A 17391-nucleotide genomic window follows, 5' to 3' on the forward strand; every position below is an offset into this window, starting at 1 on the left:
GACAGATCAGAGAGCTACAGATCCATCCCTTATAAAAACCTTCGATTTACGGCGCACACATACAAAAAGAAAAAGCGCACGGTTGACGCCTTTTATCGTTGCATTCTTGCATTGCCATCTTATAGATTTAATATAGAATAATATTGTCCTACTACACTGATGTCCAGATATACCTTTAGATGTTCATTAGAGCTCCCTACGACCCGAAAATTCGTTCGTTTGTTGGCGTAGCCATGTTAGGCATTCGGTCAATTCGAACCCTGTTGTTATTCATATCTCTTTATAATATTCATTACAAGTTATGTATTCGGTCTTCATTTATTATATAATACGAATTATTAATAGAAATTAAAAAGTGTAGTTCATCTAAAAGTAAAATAAGACCTTGATTATAGAAAATGCTACAAAACCTTGTTTGCTCCCTTATGCTCGTGTGGCAGAGATGGGGGACCGGAATAGATTAATGAAAGCCGCATAGCCATAGGTTTGACTATTTGATTAGTTAGAATTTAACCAAATTGGGATGGTTTATTATTGAAAATATTTAACTAAACATATTTGTGGGAATATTAGTTCACATCTATACATTATTGTGCATGTATGAAATGAACCGGGGTTCGAATTGACTGGTTACCTAACAAGGCTACGGCAACGAAAGAAATCATTAACTAAACTGTGGGGTTTCGGGTCGTATGGGGCTTTAATGAATATGGACACAAGTATAGTAGGTAACTATGCTAGGAATTATTTGATATTAAATTTATGAGACGTCACGACAATGCAAGAATACAACGATACAATAAGGCCTCAACCGTCCGCATTCTTTTCGTGCACCACAAATCATAGGTTTTTATAAGGGGTGGATCTGTAGCTCTCTGATTTGTCCCAATATATGTTTTTCAGAGAGCTACAGTTCTGCAGCCATGCAGTATGTACATTGCAATACTAGTGTGTGTGTATATATATATATATATATATATATATATATATATATATACATGTATATATATATATATATATATATATATATATATATATATATATATATATATATATATATTATCAGCTCTTTGGACGAATAAGGCATGTCCTAATTCGCTCCACTTTTAACATTGATTGGCAAGCCTAAAGACCAAAAATATGTAGTCTGCGTTGTAAATATGTTTGTAGATTAGTGTAGTTGTAGTGCTAGATGTATTTATATGTAGTTTTTGTTATTATGCTCTGTTGATATTGACCAGATTATGTAATTCTGTTCGTTTGTCGAAAAATTGACAATCTCGTTGTTCGTGTCGTTGGTCATTTTAGTGCTTTGTATAATTTTTTTGTATTTGACCTTGTGTCCATGTTGTGGATCCGACACTCTGAGGTATCGGGTGTTGTTGGAACTTTAGTGCTTTTATATATATATATATATATATATATATATATATATATATATATATGCCACTTAAAGAAATGTAAGATTGGTCATCGAAAGCAGGCTGCGTTATATTGATACTTATCAGGGTCTATGAGGACCTCCTCCACTTGTGCCTCTGTTCAGTTCATATCACTTAAAATTCAATCTCAATTCATTTTCTATGTATTTCCCTTTCTACACTGAAGGACTTTTGAATGGATTCAAGATTAGTTTACTTATTTTAATTAAAAACTATTCAGCAATAAGGGGAGCAGGGGTGAAGCAGCAGGGATTTGAGAAGGACATTTTGTACACAAGTGTTGTACTGAATATGCGACATACAAGTAGGGAAAGTTCCTGCATTCAACAAGACATCAACATTTGTACTAGAGAGGCTTAGGACCTGCTTTAATTTCATTTTCCTTACGTAATTTTCACTAAGGAGTTTTAAACTTTTGGCAGTGCATGACTTTTGATATTTGACTAAATTAATATAGGTTGCATGTAAGATCACAAATACAGTTTGGCCTTTAATGAAACAAGGCATGTTATATAAACCACACACGTATACATAACGGTACCATACACATGTACATACACGTGTATCGGTAGCGTAATTTGATTTGATGTTTTCCGCCACCCTCAACAATTTTTCAGTAATATGGTGGCGCCCAGTTCTTGTTAGTGGAAGAGAGAACCCAGATACAATGCACCTGGGAAGAGACCACCGACCTTCCGAAAGTAAACTGGGAAACTTTCTCACTTACTCGCGAGCAGGATTCGAACCCACGCCGACAGAGGTGAGAGGCCGTGTGATTTTTGAGCGCGATGCTCAACCACTCGGCCAAGGAGGCCCCTATCGGTAGTGTAACTATAGTGGTCTGTTCAGTCATTAGAAATTGCGACGTACATCTACAATTAACCGGTTTCTCTATCGGAAATATTTACGACTAACCGGTTACAGATTCTTATCCGATTGTCATCCCTAATATTTATTGATAATTCGAAATAGCATTACATTGCCGCACGAAAGAGCATTACAATATTGCACGAAATAGCATTACAATACCGCACTAAATAGCATTACAATACCGCACTAAATAGCATTACAATACCGCACTAAATAGCATTACAATACCGCACTAAATAGCATTACAATACCGCACTAAATAGCATTACAACGCCGCACAAAACAATGACGTTGATGTCAAACAGCCGATCCCACCTAATACTGTTTCATGGCTGCTCAAACTTTTCGTCTGACAAGCATTGTAAGTTTGTAGGTAAAGTTTGCTTTTGGTTACGGTTAAATAGGTTTTGGAAGAGTTGAACCACTTGAACTTTCAATCAGTTCACAGTTTCCGTTTATTATCGGGTCATCATCGGATAAAGTAAGTTGAGGTGATTAAAACTAGATTACAGTCCTAAATAGAAAACCCGTTCTAAATGTGTAGATTCGCGTACTACAATAATGATAGTCATTGTTTTTATGACGCAAAAAAGCAAAGTTTTGCATTAGTTACAGGCCCTTGTGAGATACTCTTTGGTGCCCCTTTTTTGTATTTAGGTGACAAGGACTCTCTCTCATGTTAATGTCTACCTTCATGCTGACCTATGGTTTCAAAGTGTCTCACGTAACAGACGTAAAATGCTTTCAATGCAAAGCGTCTGGCAAAGTTCTATGCATAGCTCCTGAGTATCCTCGTGTCAGGCCTGCGAGTTAATCTAGACCCTCCTCACTCTGAGCAAAGATAACGGGGTATTTACGGTGAACTTGCGCAACAGATGACAAAAAACATATAAGGGTTACAATTTTTCAGTAAAGATGTATTACCACCCATCCTGGGGTGGATCATGACGCTCTACGGTGGTGGAGAATGCATTAGATGTACAGCAAAGTAACTCACCTATCATACCGTCTGTGTATGCACATCGAACATAGTTTTTATATGTAGCGAGGTTCTAGCATCACACATTGGACAGCGCAAATCCGACACCTTATCGTGTCCTCAAAGTTACCATTGTAGATATACAATGTATAAGCTTTTCTCTTGAATTGATCGAGCTCCTGTGTCTATAGAGCGCGTGGTTCGTATAACTTGTCAAGATAAGAACTTGTATCAAAATCGGTAGAAAGCTTCTTTTTAACAGCGTTCTTTATTTCTTGATTTTTATAAGTGCCAAAATAATTAACTACTCTCCACAATTTACGAGTCACGGCCAAAGAATTCATGAGGGATTCCAGGCTCAGCACATCATGTTTAAATGACCGGTCAAAGATATGAAGGGTCACTGAAAACATATAACAGAAACTCCAGGTAAGGAAGGTCACCTCTGCATTGTCTGCAGAATCCGCATTACCCTCATGTGATAAATCGGATCAGTCTTGCGATATTTCCTTGCTTATTGTCGCTGTGTCTGTGTCGCCTTAAATTCCTTCTCCAATAGTCACTGTTATTGCCACGCCTTCTTCATCTACACAGGTGGGTTCATTACCCTGTAGAACATTCTTTAGAGGAATGGTAGTTGAAATTCTAACCAGATCATCGTTTTACAACTGCACTTTCAATCTAAATTGCAACTTTTAAAAGCCAGAAACAATGTGTAGAGAAATAACAGACTTCCGGAAGGGGATTCGCAACCACCGGTTCTCTGTCAAAACCACGAAAGATTTGCAAGTGCCTATACATATCAGTGACATAAATCACCGATGGGAGGACTGACAGTAGTGGTTATTGATTATGACTCAAATTGGTTCGACAGATCCCCAGAGAAAGGAAAGGGAAAAATTCTGGATGTGCAAGCTGAAGTCACTTGACCAGCAAAGTATAAACCCACTGACTTACTGCAAGGTATAACCAAACCCACTGACCTCCCGCAAGGTATAACCAAACCCACTTACTTCCCGCAAGGTACATTTGTATAACCAAACCCACTGACTTCCCGAAAGGTATAACCAAACCCACTGACTCCCCGCAAGATATAACCAAACCCACTGACTTCCCGAAAGGTATAACCAAACCCACTGACTTCCCGCAAGGTGTAACCAAACCCACTGACTTCCCGCAAGATATAACCAAACCCACTGACTTCCCGCAAGGTGTAAACAAACCCACTGACTTCACCAGAATGAATGTCTTTTTGATTCCATGCTTTTTTCTCATTACAGTGCTTAATAAAGGTATCTTACCAAGTACGAGTTGATTTTTGTACTGATGTCTATCATTAATTCAGTCGTCCTCGTTTCCCATTATCTCTCTGCGCTTTGTGGATCAGCCAACTGGACAAATAGGTCTTATTCGCCTCTGAAACAACTGATTAATTAGTCAAAAGTAATAAAGATATGATTTGCGGTGTATATACATTTTTAGATTAAGCGAAGCATCCGGATTAATGGCGTCCGGATTACCGAGGCTCCACTGTATACATTTTTAGATTTAGCGCTAGACTACTGACAAATAAGTCGATGTTGCAGAGTTTCCAACAGTCTCGTTTAAGTCAGCATTTTGCAATTTATGGTCGTTATAATGATCTAATTTACCAATACAACCTATCATTGGGTTAAATGCTGTCTGACGTATGTCATGCCGATTGTTAGACCGTTCGTGGCACACTAATTTTGACTACGGATAACTCCGTTTTCCTGATCAAGATATAGGGGTCACGCCGGGTGTGACCGGTCGACAGGGGGTGCTTACTCCTCCTATGCACTTGATCTCACCTCTGATATATCTAGGGGTCAATGTTTGCCTAACCCTTAATTGTATTCCTGATAGGAGTTATGGGATTGATCACTGTTCATTATGCACACCTTTTCATCTTAGCTCTCTCCAGGGGTCCGTGTTTTTCCTACCCTTAATTTTGTATTCTTTATAGGAATTACGAGATTGGTCAATGTTCGTTATCTTAACTTTTTAGCGTTAATGTAACCACGAAAACCGATGAAACTAAAAGGCATTAAAAACTCGCGTCTTTTTACAAAACATTTTTTTTTGCTGAAAAAAAAAATATTCCGTGGCTGATTTGGGGCATTACCAATTTTTGACGTATGTCATATTGTATGTTGACTGATTGATTGTATCTTGTTTAACGTCCCCTCAAGAATATTTCACTCATATGAAGACGGTCACTGAGCAGTAAGGGTTTTTATTTAGCTTGTTACACCTGCTGTGACACAGGACATCTATTTTAAAGGTCATCCCCGAGGACCCATGACATTCACACCTGATGACGAGCGTTAAGCGATGAAATGTCACTACCTGTTTTAACGACTTAGGTCTGTCGCGGCCGGAATTCGAAGCCTGACCTTCGGCATGAGGAGAGAACGCTCTATCTCTAGACCACTGCGGCGGTTGCCATATTCTATGGTCGATGTGAACTTTTGAATTGGTATTTCCAACGTATATTCTTCTGATGAAGAATCAATAGAGGAGGTGAGGAGAGAAATGTGTGCCTGGTTCTTTGCACGTCCCATAAATACCTGTTCTAATATATTCCTCATTTATTTTAGATTGGTGGGATGGCGATTTATCATCTTGTGAGGGCGAATGATCGTCAGAATCCTCAAAAGATAATTTCGATCACTTTGAAAGAGGTTCCTTATCGTGTTCTTGTTGATGATCAGGTGTCCAATATCTAATTTTGTTACATTTGTGCGAGTCCAGGTGTCCAATATCTAATTTTGTTACATTTGTGCGAGTTCATATGATGTGGATAGCATCTTGACTTTGTTCGGCAACACGATCAAGGGGAACATTCAACTGATTATAATATTGTCTATCTACAGTAGGATTTTTTACCTCGAGACAAAGGATATGATTGCTTTCTACGAAACATTACATGCAACCAAAATGTGGTAAAAAAAACAAACAAACAAAAAACCAAAAAACAAAAAAACAAAAAAAACAAACAACTTGAATGATAACTGCTTTGGGTTGTTCCTGTCGTTTCTTTCCGTGATGAAGCAAACAAATCGCCGGTAGTTACAGTCTTCTACGGAAGCCAAAATGGCGGCCTCCAGTTAAATAAATATTAATTCTATACCCTGGCACCTATCGGCTTCCGTAGTCTTCTGACAGGGAACTATATAATGAAGTGAGCTTTTGTTTGCTGACAGAGTCACAAATGCTCTTTCATTCGTGTAACGTTTTTAAAAACTTCAAACACATGTCGAACCCATGTTTTCTTTACAGTTGTCCTCGTGTCGAAATACAAAAAACGAATGAGTTGTGATTAAACAATTCCCATCACCATGTTTGCACCAGAAGCTCAGAAGGAGCATCGCTTGGATGAAGCTAAGAGGATACATCTTTTCAAAAATTCAAATTTGGGATATCAGGAATGTTTGTTGGGTGTATTTTGATTTAGTGCTCCCCATCTCCTTGTCTCGTCATGAGATATCAGGAATGTTTGTTGGAGGGGTATATTTTGATTTAGTGCTCCCCATCTCCTTGTCTCGTCATGAGATATCAGGAATGTTTGTTGGAGGGGTATATTTTGATTTAGTGCTCCCCATCTCCTTGTCTCATCATGAGATATCAGGAATGTTTGTTGGGTATATTTTGATTTAGTGCTCCCCATCACCTTGTCTCATCATGAGATATCAGGAATGTTTGTTGGAGGGGTATATTTTGATTTAGTGCTCCCCATATCCTTGTCTCGTCATGAGATATCAGGAATGTTTGTTGGAGGGGTATATTTTGATTTAGTGCTCCCCATCACCTTGTCTCGTCATGAGATATCAGAAATGTTTGTTGGGTATATTTTGATTTAGTGCTCCCCATCTCCTTGTCTCATCATGAGATATCAGGAACGTTTGTTAGAAGGTTTTTTGTTTTGATTTAGTGCTCCCCATCCACCACGTCCCTGTCTCGTCACGCCCTTTTTCCAAAGATGACTTTCTGTTGTCGGTATATGTTGTGAAAAAGATTTCGGACATATTTACTTTAAAGGAGACTGTTGAAACTAGGTGATGACAATCAGATAAGAATTTGTAACCGGTAAGCCGTAAATCTTTGCTATCGAGTAACCGGTTAATTGTACAAGAGGTACGTAGTAATTTCTAAACAGAAAGCTACATAGCCAAACTACCGTTATGTACATGGTTATGGTTTGTATAACATGGCTTGTCGCATTAATTAAGGTCTAAACTATATCCATGATTTTACATGGGTTCCATATGTATATAAAAAAAATAAAAATAAAACATTTTTGCAGATGAACAGAGTCGTCTTATACATAAAATAAAGCATATGTTATTCAAGATTAACAACCCACCCCCGAATGGGTGTTCTTGTCTATCTATGATTTGATAATGTTTACAGAAATGTATATCTTTTAAATCAAATACTAGTACCAGAAGTCGTACATTGTCAAAAGTGTGAAATGTTGGAATATCTTTAGTGCAAATTACGTAAGGAAAATGAAATTAAAGCAGGTCCTGTCTTGTACACATTTTGATTTCGTTTTAGTTTTGTTGAATGTAGGAGCTTCTCCGCTTCACGAGATGTACATTTATATACTTGTATGTCACACATTCAGTGCGATACTTGTGTACAAAATGTCCTTCCCAGATCCCTGCTGCTTCACTCTTGTCCCTCTTTTTGCTGAATAGTTTTCAATTAAAATAAGTAAACTAATCTTGAATCCTTTCAAAAGTCATTCGGTGTAGAAAAGGAAATACGTAGAAAATGAATTGAGTTTTAAGTGACATGACTGAACAGAGACACAACTGGAGGAGGTCCTTATAGAGCCTGTATCAATATAACGCAGTCTGCTTTCGGTGAACAGTCTTACATTTCTTCAATTGGCGCCCATCACAATTATACATACTGGTCTCGTAACCCAGCTATTCTTTCCTTCAGAATATCAAAATGTAGATATTTTGCAAAATGTTATTAATAATCGGTTAAAATTTGCCATCCCTAATTGAAACCACGTGTGGTAATCCATTCAACCGGAACCACGTTTGGTGATCCTACTTAAATTCAAAGTTCCCTTTCAACTGACGCAATTCGTCAAAACCACGTTTCGGTTTTAATAACCCAGTCAATGGGACGAATTAATATGCGTTTACCCTATCTATACTGATTTCTAAAATTTCACAAAAAAACCCATACAAACAAAGATATATTGTTGGATCCAGTATAAGTTCTACCAAGCCCCTTCGTTGCTCCCCACGAAAATAACTGCCGCGAAGGAGAAACTTCAAATGTTTTGTGCCATAATATATGCGTGAAGTGATGTAAATCATGTGTGCATTCTAAAAACTTACAAAGAACTTTTAGTAATTTTGAAATAAATAACCACTTTCCAAATGGAACATGGGGATATTCAAATTTTGTCATTAGTCATCCAAGAAATTACTTTGAAAATTGAACACCACTCTGATTCTTGTCATTAGTCATCCAAGAAATTACTTTGAAAATTGAACACCACTCTGATTCTTGTCATTAGTCATCCAAGAAATTACTTTGAAAATTGAACACCACTCTGATTCTTGTCATTAGTCATCCAAGAAATTACTTTGAAAATTGAACACCACTCTGATTCTTGTCATTAGTCATCCAAGAAATTACTTTGAAAATTGAACACCACTCTGATTCTTGTCATTAGTCATCCAAGAAATTACTTTGAAAATTGAACACCACTCTGATTCTTGTCATTAGTCATCCAAGAAATTACTTTGAAAATTGAACACCACTCTGATTCTTGTCATTAGTCATCCAAGAAATTACTTTGAAAATTGAACACCACTCTGATTCTTGTCATTAGTCATCCAAGAAATTACTTTGAAAATTGAACACCACTCTGATTCTTGTCATTAGTCATCCAAGAAATTACTTTGTTGAACACCACTCTGATTCTACGCACTGGTCCTCTCAAGCTGATCTTAAAAGGATGCTGAAGTTCCTCATTGACAATATCTAGGTTTCTTTTCGTGATCTAACCTCCCCACAGTCTGTTGAATTCCCATGGACACGGGTGAAGCTTCTATATTAGCTGACCAATTTTTATATTCTTACGAGGCAGAGTTTATTCAAAAGCTTTTACATGACAAGAAAAAATCCCCCTGTGGCCCTCAGTCCGACATTTAGACATAACTACGACGTTTTATCTATTAACAATACTCATTTTCTTCACCGGTTACGGTAGCTCGTTGGTAGAGCGTTCGATTCATAACCGGTAGGTCGCGAGTGCGAGCCCCGCTCGTGCTATGAGACGTTAACTTAATTGTTCCTCCGCCAAACGCTAGGCATTTAGAAGTGAGAATCGCGGGTCTTTCTGATTTGATCATGTCGCTACAGGCGTTGGCACAATAAAGAACCCTCACTGCTGTGACACTGAGCGCTAAGGATAGTTTTAAATCAAATCGGTGGTACTTCACCTACAGCTGGTGATGTCTCATTATGAAAAATTCTCGATGGGACGTAAAAACAATCAATCATTTTCATTCATGATTATCATATGTCGATTCGATATTTCCCTGTGACCTCGAAATAAAAAGCACCACTTACTTTTAGTCTTCCATATTTACTTCATCTGCTTCATACTTGTATATTCTGTAGTGTCTGTGCCTCTCAACTGATTCGGTCTGCAAGAAAATGTTCTCCATAAGATCAGTTTTTATAATCGAGGCAGGCTACTGATAAACGAGTTGATGGTTACAATCTCGTTTGTAGTCAACATTATCGTTAATACGATCTAGTTTGTCATAACGTCAAATGCTGTCTGACGTGCTTCATACCAATTTTACATACAAAGTTTGACTACGGATTACTCCTTTACGTGAAGATACAGGGCTCACGGCGGGTGTGACCGGCCAGCAGTGTATGCCGCCTACTTTTAGACACATGATCTCATTATGGTGTCGGGTCCATGTTTGCCTTTCTTTTAATTTTATATTCCTTTATCTTATCTTCACTTTTTCATTGACAAAAATGGTTGCAAATGACAAGCAATGGATTTCAATAGAATTGAAGCGAATAACACACAGATAATGTACATAAATACTGTACGTGTATTTGTCAAGGCAGACATCTGAATGATCTGATTTGGTTTAACATCCTTGCAATACAGTGGAGGATTTGGAGGGGGATTATAGGGGTTCCCCCTTTTTCGGTTGAAAAGTTATGATTAACAAATTGTCATATTTTGGGCTCTGAAACTCCCCCTTTTGTGTGGGAAAGATATTGAACGTGGTGTCTTATCCTTTTGAAATTTTGTTTTGGATCCACCCCTGTAATGCATCAATTTTCTATGTATTCTGCGGAGATATTTTAACCACATGCTATAATCACATTTATTATGTACAGTATTTGTGGAACAAATTAATGGATTTTGAGATTTAGTGGCCAATTGCTGCTGATTATCGCTATTTGTTAATTGAGTTAGTATTATCATTAAATTATGTAATGTACATACAGAATCAAACGTGTATTGCATTCTTTTAATAGTTTGATGATGACAGTAGTTAATTAGTTTGATTAGTTAAGCTTCGTCAAGTTCCCGCCAAATTATGATAACACTGAAAACAACACATGTATAATTCCTTACATGTAGTTAATATGACTTGCCAAGTAGCCTTTGCTTGTTACTTGATAAAGGCAGTGAAAACAGGACAGTGATGTGAATTGAAAAAAATGTCATTTATTTTGAAAATGACGAAGTTATATAACAGAATAAGCTAGTGGGGGTCAGAATGAGTCGAAAACAAAAATACAAGAACATATGTATCACATAGGTATGATTATGCAATCTGACCCCTTACAACACATAATGAAATATCAAAATAGAGCTGCCTGCAATCAAATACGGTGGGTCTTACAAATAAAACAGGCCACAATCCAATTGCAAATTGGATTCCCCACCCAAATGCAACTGACAAGGCCGCTCAGAGATTTTCTTTCCTTGAAAACATTGATTTAAAGTCCTATCCTGTCAACTTTGCGATTTGTTCAGCTCGGCATTAATCGGGATTGAGGAACTTTTATCCCACTTGATCGTATTATGTACAGCCCCACGATGTAGCGCTTCTGATTTTATAATCTTTAGCTAATAAGGATTTGTTCATTATTTCTAAATAATTAGTGTTAGAAAAAACCATTCACATGTGTAAAGTATCTGTATGTATATAGACCATAGTACAGAAACATTTTACTCCAAACATTTCTTAAACATCAAAACCGTTCGTGATACTAGTAATTTGAAAACAATATAAACAAACATATGTACTTTGGTATGCGCATAAACAATACTTTTTTTTTACAGAGTTTTGGGACCAGTGTCATCACGAGGATCGTGAATGGCCGCTGTTTTCGGATCTGGACCCTGGTGGACCGACATACGTTCGACAACATACACACGCTATTATGAAATTCCTAAACTCTGTATTCAGAAATCCATATATCAGTGGATTCATGGCACTGTTAATTAAAAATGACCGAATGAAAATCTGAAATGCCACCATTTCTGATTTATTAAAGAGATTAGGTTCATACTCCTTGGATAATGTTCGCCATGTCATCAGTGCCAGGTACGGTAAGAAACTAATGATGAATGCAATGGTTATTGATAACATGACCACGGTATACTTCTTGGTGTTAATGTTTTGAGCACTTGTTTTCTTCTGGTCCAGGTTAGCAGTGCCGTCTGCATCTCTAGTCTCCGTCTCCAAAGATGTTGCTATACTCATTGCTTTACCCTCCTCTGCGAAGGAAACTCGCGAAGACTCTTGATCTTGAATTTGTCGTAACAGATTGCTTGTTCGAGCGGACTCGTTTTGTAAATCATCCGTATCGTCTGTTTGTCTTCGATTAGAAAAAGCTGAACTAGATCGAACTGGAACAGACACTTCTTCTGTATTTAAAGCGTTATGGAGACTCTTGGAAATACGAAGGATGCCATTGGATGAATGCCCGGATCCACTGGAAAACGTGGACCCGTCTCCTTCAAAGTCAATTGGAGACGGTGCCACTTTTCGCGTCGTGAAGGCTATCGCAGTAGCCGTGGTCGGTCGGCTGCTTTCTCGACTGGGCGGCAAAGTCATTTCATCAAAATTGGGGATTTCTGTAGAATGTGATTCCTTGAAAGACCCAAACCCTCGTGTGTCGTCCGTGCATTGAGTCGTTCGGCTCTGTGGTCGCATTGCAGCGATTCCTCTTTTTCGTTGAGCATAAAACCGAAAGCTTCTTAGATTGAAAATTTGCCTCCCCACGAGACAGTAGAGAACTGTGAGAGATGTTATTGCTAAGATGAAGCAAAGGAATAATATCCCATTGTATAAAGTAATGAAAAGTTTGTACGAATCATCTCGGATTGTGGTACAATCTTGGCCGATAGCACCAGTAACTTCTGTCAAATTCACTTCCACAACAGTGAAAAATACAAAACTGGGCCATGAAACACACACAGACCCAAACAAAATACACGGTATTATTATCTTGGCCATTTTTATTGTAATCTGAGATTGAAATGGCTTGCAGATTTTTCGGTAACGATCAACAGCAATCGCTATAAGAATCCCTCCGCTTGATATAGCCATGAGGTAGTTCACGAATCTCAAAAGTTTGCACGCAACGGCACTTTCAAACGTGTAGAATCGAACTAAATCAACTAATTCCAACGGCATGGAGACAGCACAAACGAGAAAGTCAAAGATGGCCAAAGCCACAATGAACATGTAAGATGGGGTCGGTTTCAATTTAAAACCGTAGAAGTACACAACGATCGGATTCCCGATTACTCCGATGACCATGAGGAGAACGATAAAGACGATGGCGGGAATAAGGGTCTCCACCGCTTCATCGTTAAGGCGTTGGACCTCCTCACTAAAATTGTTCATCTTGTCGTTGACAGTACTGTAGATATTGTCACTGCAAAATATAAATCACGATTATTTCCTATATTGCTAGTTCATTTGCAGATCTATGTTTACAACACGATTTCTCAAAAACATATGATGAAAAGTCTACAGAGAAAAGCTAAACACAAAATTAATATGAAATAACTGGTTCCCTGTCTTGTATTGTGAATTACCTTAGAGGACAGACCAAACATAAGTAGTCAGGTACATTGCCAAGGCATTAATTTCCACTTAATATGCGAAGGAAAATGTCTTACAGAAATAACAGAGGACACAATATTTATGTTTAATTATTAATTCACATATTCTCACATTTAGAATTGTAATGGTATTTTTTTAGTCGTAGTAGTTACAAGCTCCAGGTGTTTGTATAAATTAAAACTTTTCTAAGGTTATCCCGACAAAACCGAGGATCAGCTGAATTTATGTGGTGATGTGTTAAGGTGTTTAACATTGAAACTAACTACTGTATTAACGCTCACGCGTTTGTATATTATCATTGAAACGAAGAATTTATTTTTTGCATCCATAATTTTTTATGCACTATTCTCAATTTTTCGTTTCAGCTGAATTACTAATTTACGTATTATTTGTAATATATATATATATATATTAGTCAAAGTGCGTTTTAACAGATACATAGACTGTATATCTACTATAAATAAGGGAGCAGAATTTCATGAAGATAACGAATGATTAATTAGAATAACACATGAACAACAAAATTCTTACCATTTTATTTACCGGTGTACAAGGTTTTCCGTCTATAGATGCAGTGAAACCGGTTACACTTTCCGCTCTAACTCGTCTGTCCTGGGAAATCACCAAGAGGTCTCAGCGGGATTGTCTGAAATTGAAAAAGAATTTCTAAAAGTCGTATCATTACGAGGTGATGCCGATTATGATCGCTCAACTTGATATCGATACACTGTTTAAATTGAATAAATAAAATACATATTTAAGAACCTACAAAGATTGACACAATGAAGAATGCTTAAGCTTCAGAAGATTAAACGTAAACCGTATTTGTAAGAGAGCGTGGCGAGCTATTGTGTACTACGTCATTGTTTGTTTATAAATATAGAATGTCATTTTCCCACAAGTTTAATAACTTCTAAACAAATAATTGCGTATGTCCCTGTACATTAAATTTCTACATTTGTCGCCACCCTTCTCTCTCGCTACATGTTTAGTGCTGTATTTCCTGTCGAACCCAATGCGGAGCTTCGTTTGAATTACACGTACATATATGATCCTCACAATAATAAAGTTTTAATTGCAGGTTCACGAATATGTTCCATGGTTTGTTTGTTTTTTCAATCAAATTACATGTATGTTTGAAACCAAAAAAATATTTACTCACAAGCTACATTGCTATAAGTTTTCTCATAAGTTCCTGTACTCCAACCCTGCGCTCATACAGTATATATATATGTATGTATGTAACAGTATTGTTTTAACGTACAGTTCAAGTTAACATCCACATGTAATGCACTTCAATGTTACAGTAATGATATCAATACATGCAGGGAAGCATCCTTTTTTAAACACAGTTGCAGGAAATGACGTCAAAATGTTACATGCAGAAACATGTCAGGATACATGCAATTACCCCCCCCCCCCCTTCCCATCTTCATGCAGTTGTGTCTGTAGTGGCGGATCCAGGATATCTTAAATCTCTTGATTTTTATGATATTCTAGGGTGACCTCAGAGGCCAAACGATTTCAAAGATTACGGAAAGCCTAGGTCGGGGGTGGGGGTTGACTCCGCCCCTAAATTTGCCAATATTCTGTACACAACACTAACTCACTCTTATCATCTAGTATGCTGTTGTACATTTGCAAGGATTTGAGGAATAGAAAGATTTAATGAGGTGATTTAGACCTACTTAACAAACACTTTAACACGAAGACAGTGTGAAGATGCTTTTGTTATTTTGTGTCTGGTTTGGGTAAATCTGACCTACTTATTCTGTTGAGTAATGCGGTCACTGACCACACTGTATTTTGGTTGCACCGTGGTCCACCTAAACATGCAGTTAGATTGTCGTTGTAAAATGCAATTTAGGTTTGTCATAGGATTATGCAAATCACCGCAGAAATATGGATGGATACATGTGATTATTATCTGTGTGTAATATAGACCTGTTATGGGAAAAGGACGAGTTAAGGTAGTGACTGCATGGGTCATTGAAAATCAATGAACCTATGAATATTTTTTTTTTTTTTTTTTTTTTTTTTACATAATTATGTTGTAGTTGACAGTAGATACAACTCACCATGAAAGTATCACATAAGGTTTCCATGGTAACTCTTATGCTACGGTTGTTATAGTACCCCTCCCCACCCTTATCAACCGTCCATAATAATTAGTACAGCTGTTTCAAATGGTGTTTAGATTTAATACAAAAAGGTGGAGTGATACTTTTACATTAATGATAAGGCATTACATAATAGTATGATTTACATCAAGATCTCCATTTACTTCCACATGAACTAGGATCTTCTTACAAGCCAATTACTCACCACAGCAGACATACTTTCGTCCCCCGAGAAATAAATGACCGATGAATTCCTTTTATTTTTACAAATCCTGTAACAACGTTACTTGAAAACATCAATATTGGTTTCCAGGATCACTACATGTTGAGATGTCTGAAGCTATGAGCACTATAGTCCCCCCCCCCCCTCCCCTCCCCATTAAATACTTGCCACGGGATCATGATTAGATGAATAAGCATTGTAAAACTCGTTTTGTGAAAACTGTAAATAATGAACTGATGTTCATTATTGAATTTATTCCACTTGGGATTACGTCATTGTTGCTTTGGATATATATCTAATATCAGTCTGTTCGAAATTACCTATATATTCGTGCTCCTGTAAATATACATGTATGTGAAATATACAATATTTTCATTCCTGAGAGATGAATTTCTATGATATGAATGTATACTTTCGTTGCATGTCATGAAAGACTTTCTGTGTATGATAAAATCAGCAGTAGAACTAGTGTTACCTTAAAAAAAATGCTTGAGAAAGACGGACACAACAGAGCAAATTCGACAGCAATGCAAAGATGGATATGTGTGTGTGTATGTGTGTGTGCGTGCGTGCGTGTGTGTGCTTCCGTGCGTGTGTGTGTGTGTGTGTGTGTGTGTGTGTGTGTGTGTGTTTGCGTGTACGTGTGTTTGCGTGCGCGTGTGTGCGTATATGTGAACTTACTAAGAGGACAAAATGATGCTAAATAACATCAAACATCTATACTGATGAATTCAAACAATATCGTAAATTAAAAACTAATTTCCATTGCGAACAATTTAATGTATTTGACAAATATCAGTAGGTAATATTCATTATTTTAGGAGATTTAGGGACAGATTCCTTGTTATACATGTTCAATTAACATTTTAAATTGCTGTCTTTAGCACAGATGGTGACTAAAGCAAATGTATTTATATAAATGTGTTGCTGAAAACCATTGCTTACTCGTAACATGAAGTTTGGACAGATCCAGGGAATCTGAGGCTTGCGGACTGTCCTGGACCCACCCCACCCCTCTAAATATCACGGCTATTTGACATTGCTACGCATTATTTTGCTCTTTCAGTATTTTCACTACTCCCCCCCCCCAAATCCACCCCGAGGCTTGTTAAATTATATTTTCTTTTAAAATATCTAATACTAAAAGAATTACTCATCAATATTACTACAGCAAGTGCTGTTCACTTTTGGCCTCTTGCTTATTTGTAAAAGGCCAATAACTCCTATCATCCACGTTGCCTTCCCTTGATTTTCCTGTATTCGTTTGTAGCATGTGCACTTGACAATTCTATTAGTTTGTAGTATGATCACTTGACAATTCTATTAGTTTGTAGTATGTGTACGTGACAATTCTATTAGTTTGTAGTATGTGCACGTGACAATTCTATCAGATTGTGGCATGTGCACGTGACAATTCTATTAGTTTGTAGTATGTGCACGTGACAATTCTATTAGTTTGTAGCATGTGCACTTGACAATTCTATCAGTTTGTAGCATGTGCACTTGACAATTCTATTAGTTTTACATCAGATTTCAAAATTCATATACAGTTAATCACAGAACTCCGGGGTTTCACCTTTGA

General features: G+C 37.3%; 1 protein-coding gene and 1 long non-coding RNA gene across 3 annotated transcripts in view; both read right to left on the reverse strand.

Annotated features, from left to right (window-relative positions):
* The window catches only part of LOC125645825 (uncharacterized), a 12444-nt gene extending 2401 nt beyond the window's left edge, over nucleotides 1-10043 (reverse strand). The window contains exons 1-2 of the long non-coding RNA XR_007359455.2: nucleotides 9919-10043; nucleotides 4593-4707 (exon numbers count right to left, since the gene is read on the reverse strand). This is a non-coding gene — a long non-coding RNA (uncharacterized LOC125645825). The remainder of the gene's footprint in view (nucleotides 1-4592; nucleotides 4708-9918) is intronic.
* Nucleotides 10044-11030: 987 nt separating this feature from the next.
* On the reverse strand, nucleotides 11031-14806 carry LOC125645806 (muscarinic acetylcholine receptor M3-like). 2 transcript variants are annotated; one of them, XM_048871647.2, is made up of 3 exons: nucleotides 14629-14806; nucleotides 13998-14112; nucleotides 11031-13275 (listed from the first exon to the last, which is right to left on the reverse strand). In XM_048871647.2, the coding sequence occupies exon 3, from the start codon at nucleotides 13242-13244 to the stop codon at nucleotides 11691-11693; it is 1554 nt and encodes a 517-aa protein (XP_048727604.1). In that variant the 5' UTR covers nucleotides 13245-13275; nucleotides 13998-14112; nucleotides 14629-14806; the 3' UTR covers nucleotides 11031-11690. The 2 variants fall into 2 exon arrangements, with proteins under 2 accessions (XP_048727604.1, XP_048727605.1); XM_048871648.2 differs by lacking the exon at nucleotides 14629-14806 and adding an exon at nucleotides 14236-14280.
* Between the last annotated feature and the right edge of the window lie 2585 nt (nucleotides 14807-17391).

The sequence above is a fragment of the Ostrea edulis genome, chromosome 6 (genome assembly GCF_947568905.1).
Source record: "Ostrea edulis chromosome 6, xbOstEdul1.1, whole genome shotgun sequence".
In the NCBI taxonomy this organism is placed as follows: Eukaryota; Metazoa; Mollusca; class Bivalvia; order Ostreida; family Ostreidae; genus Ostrea; species Ostrea edulis.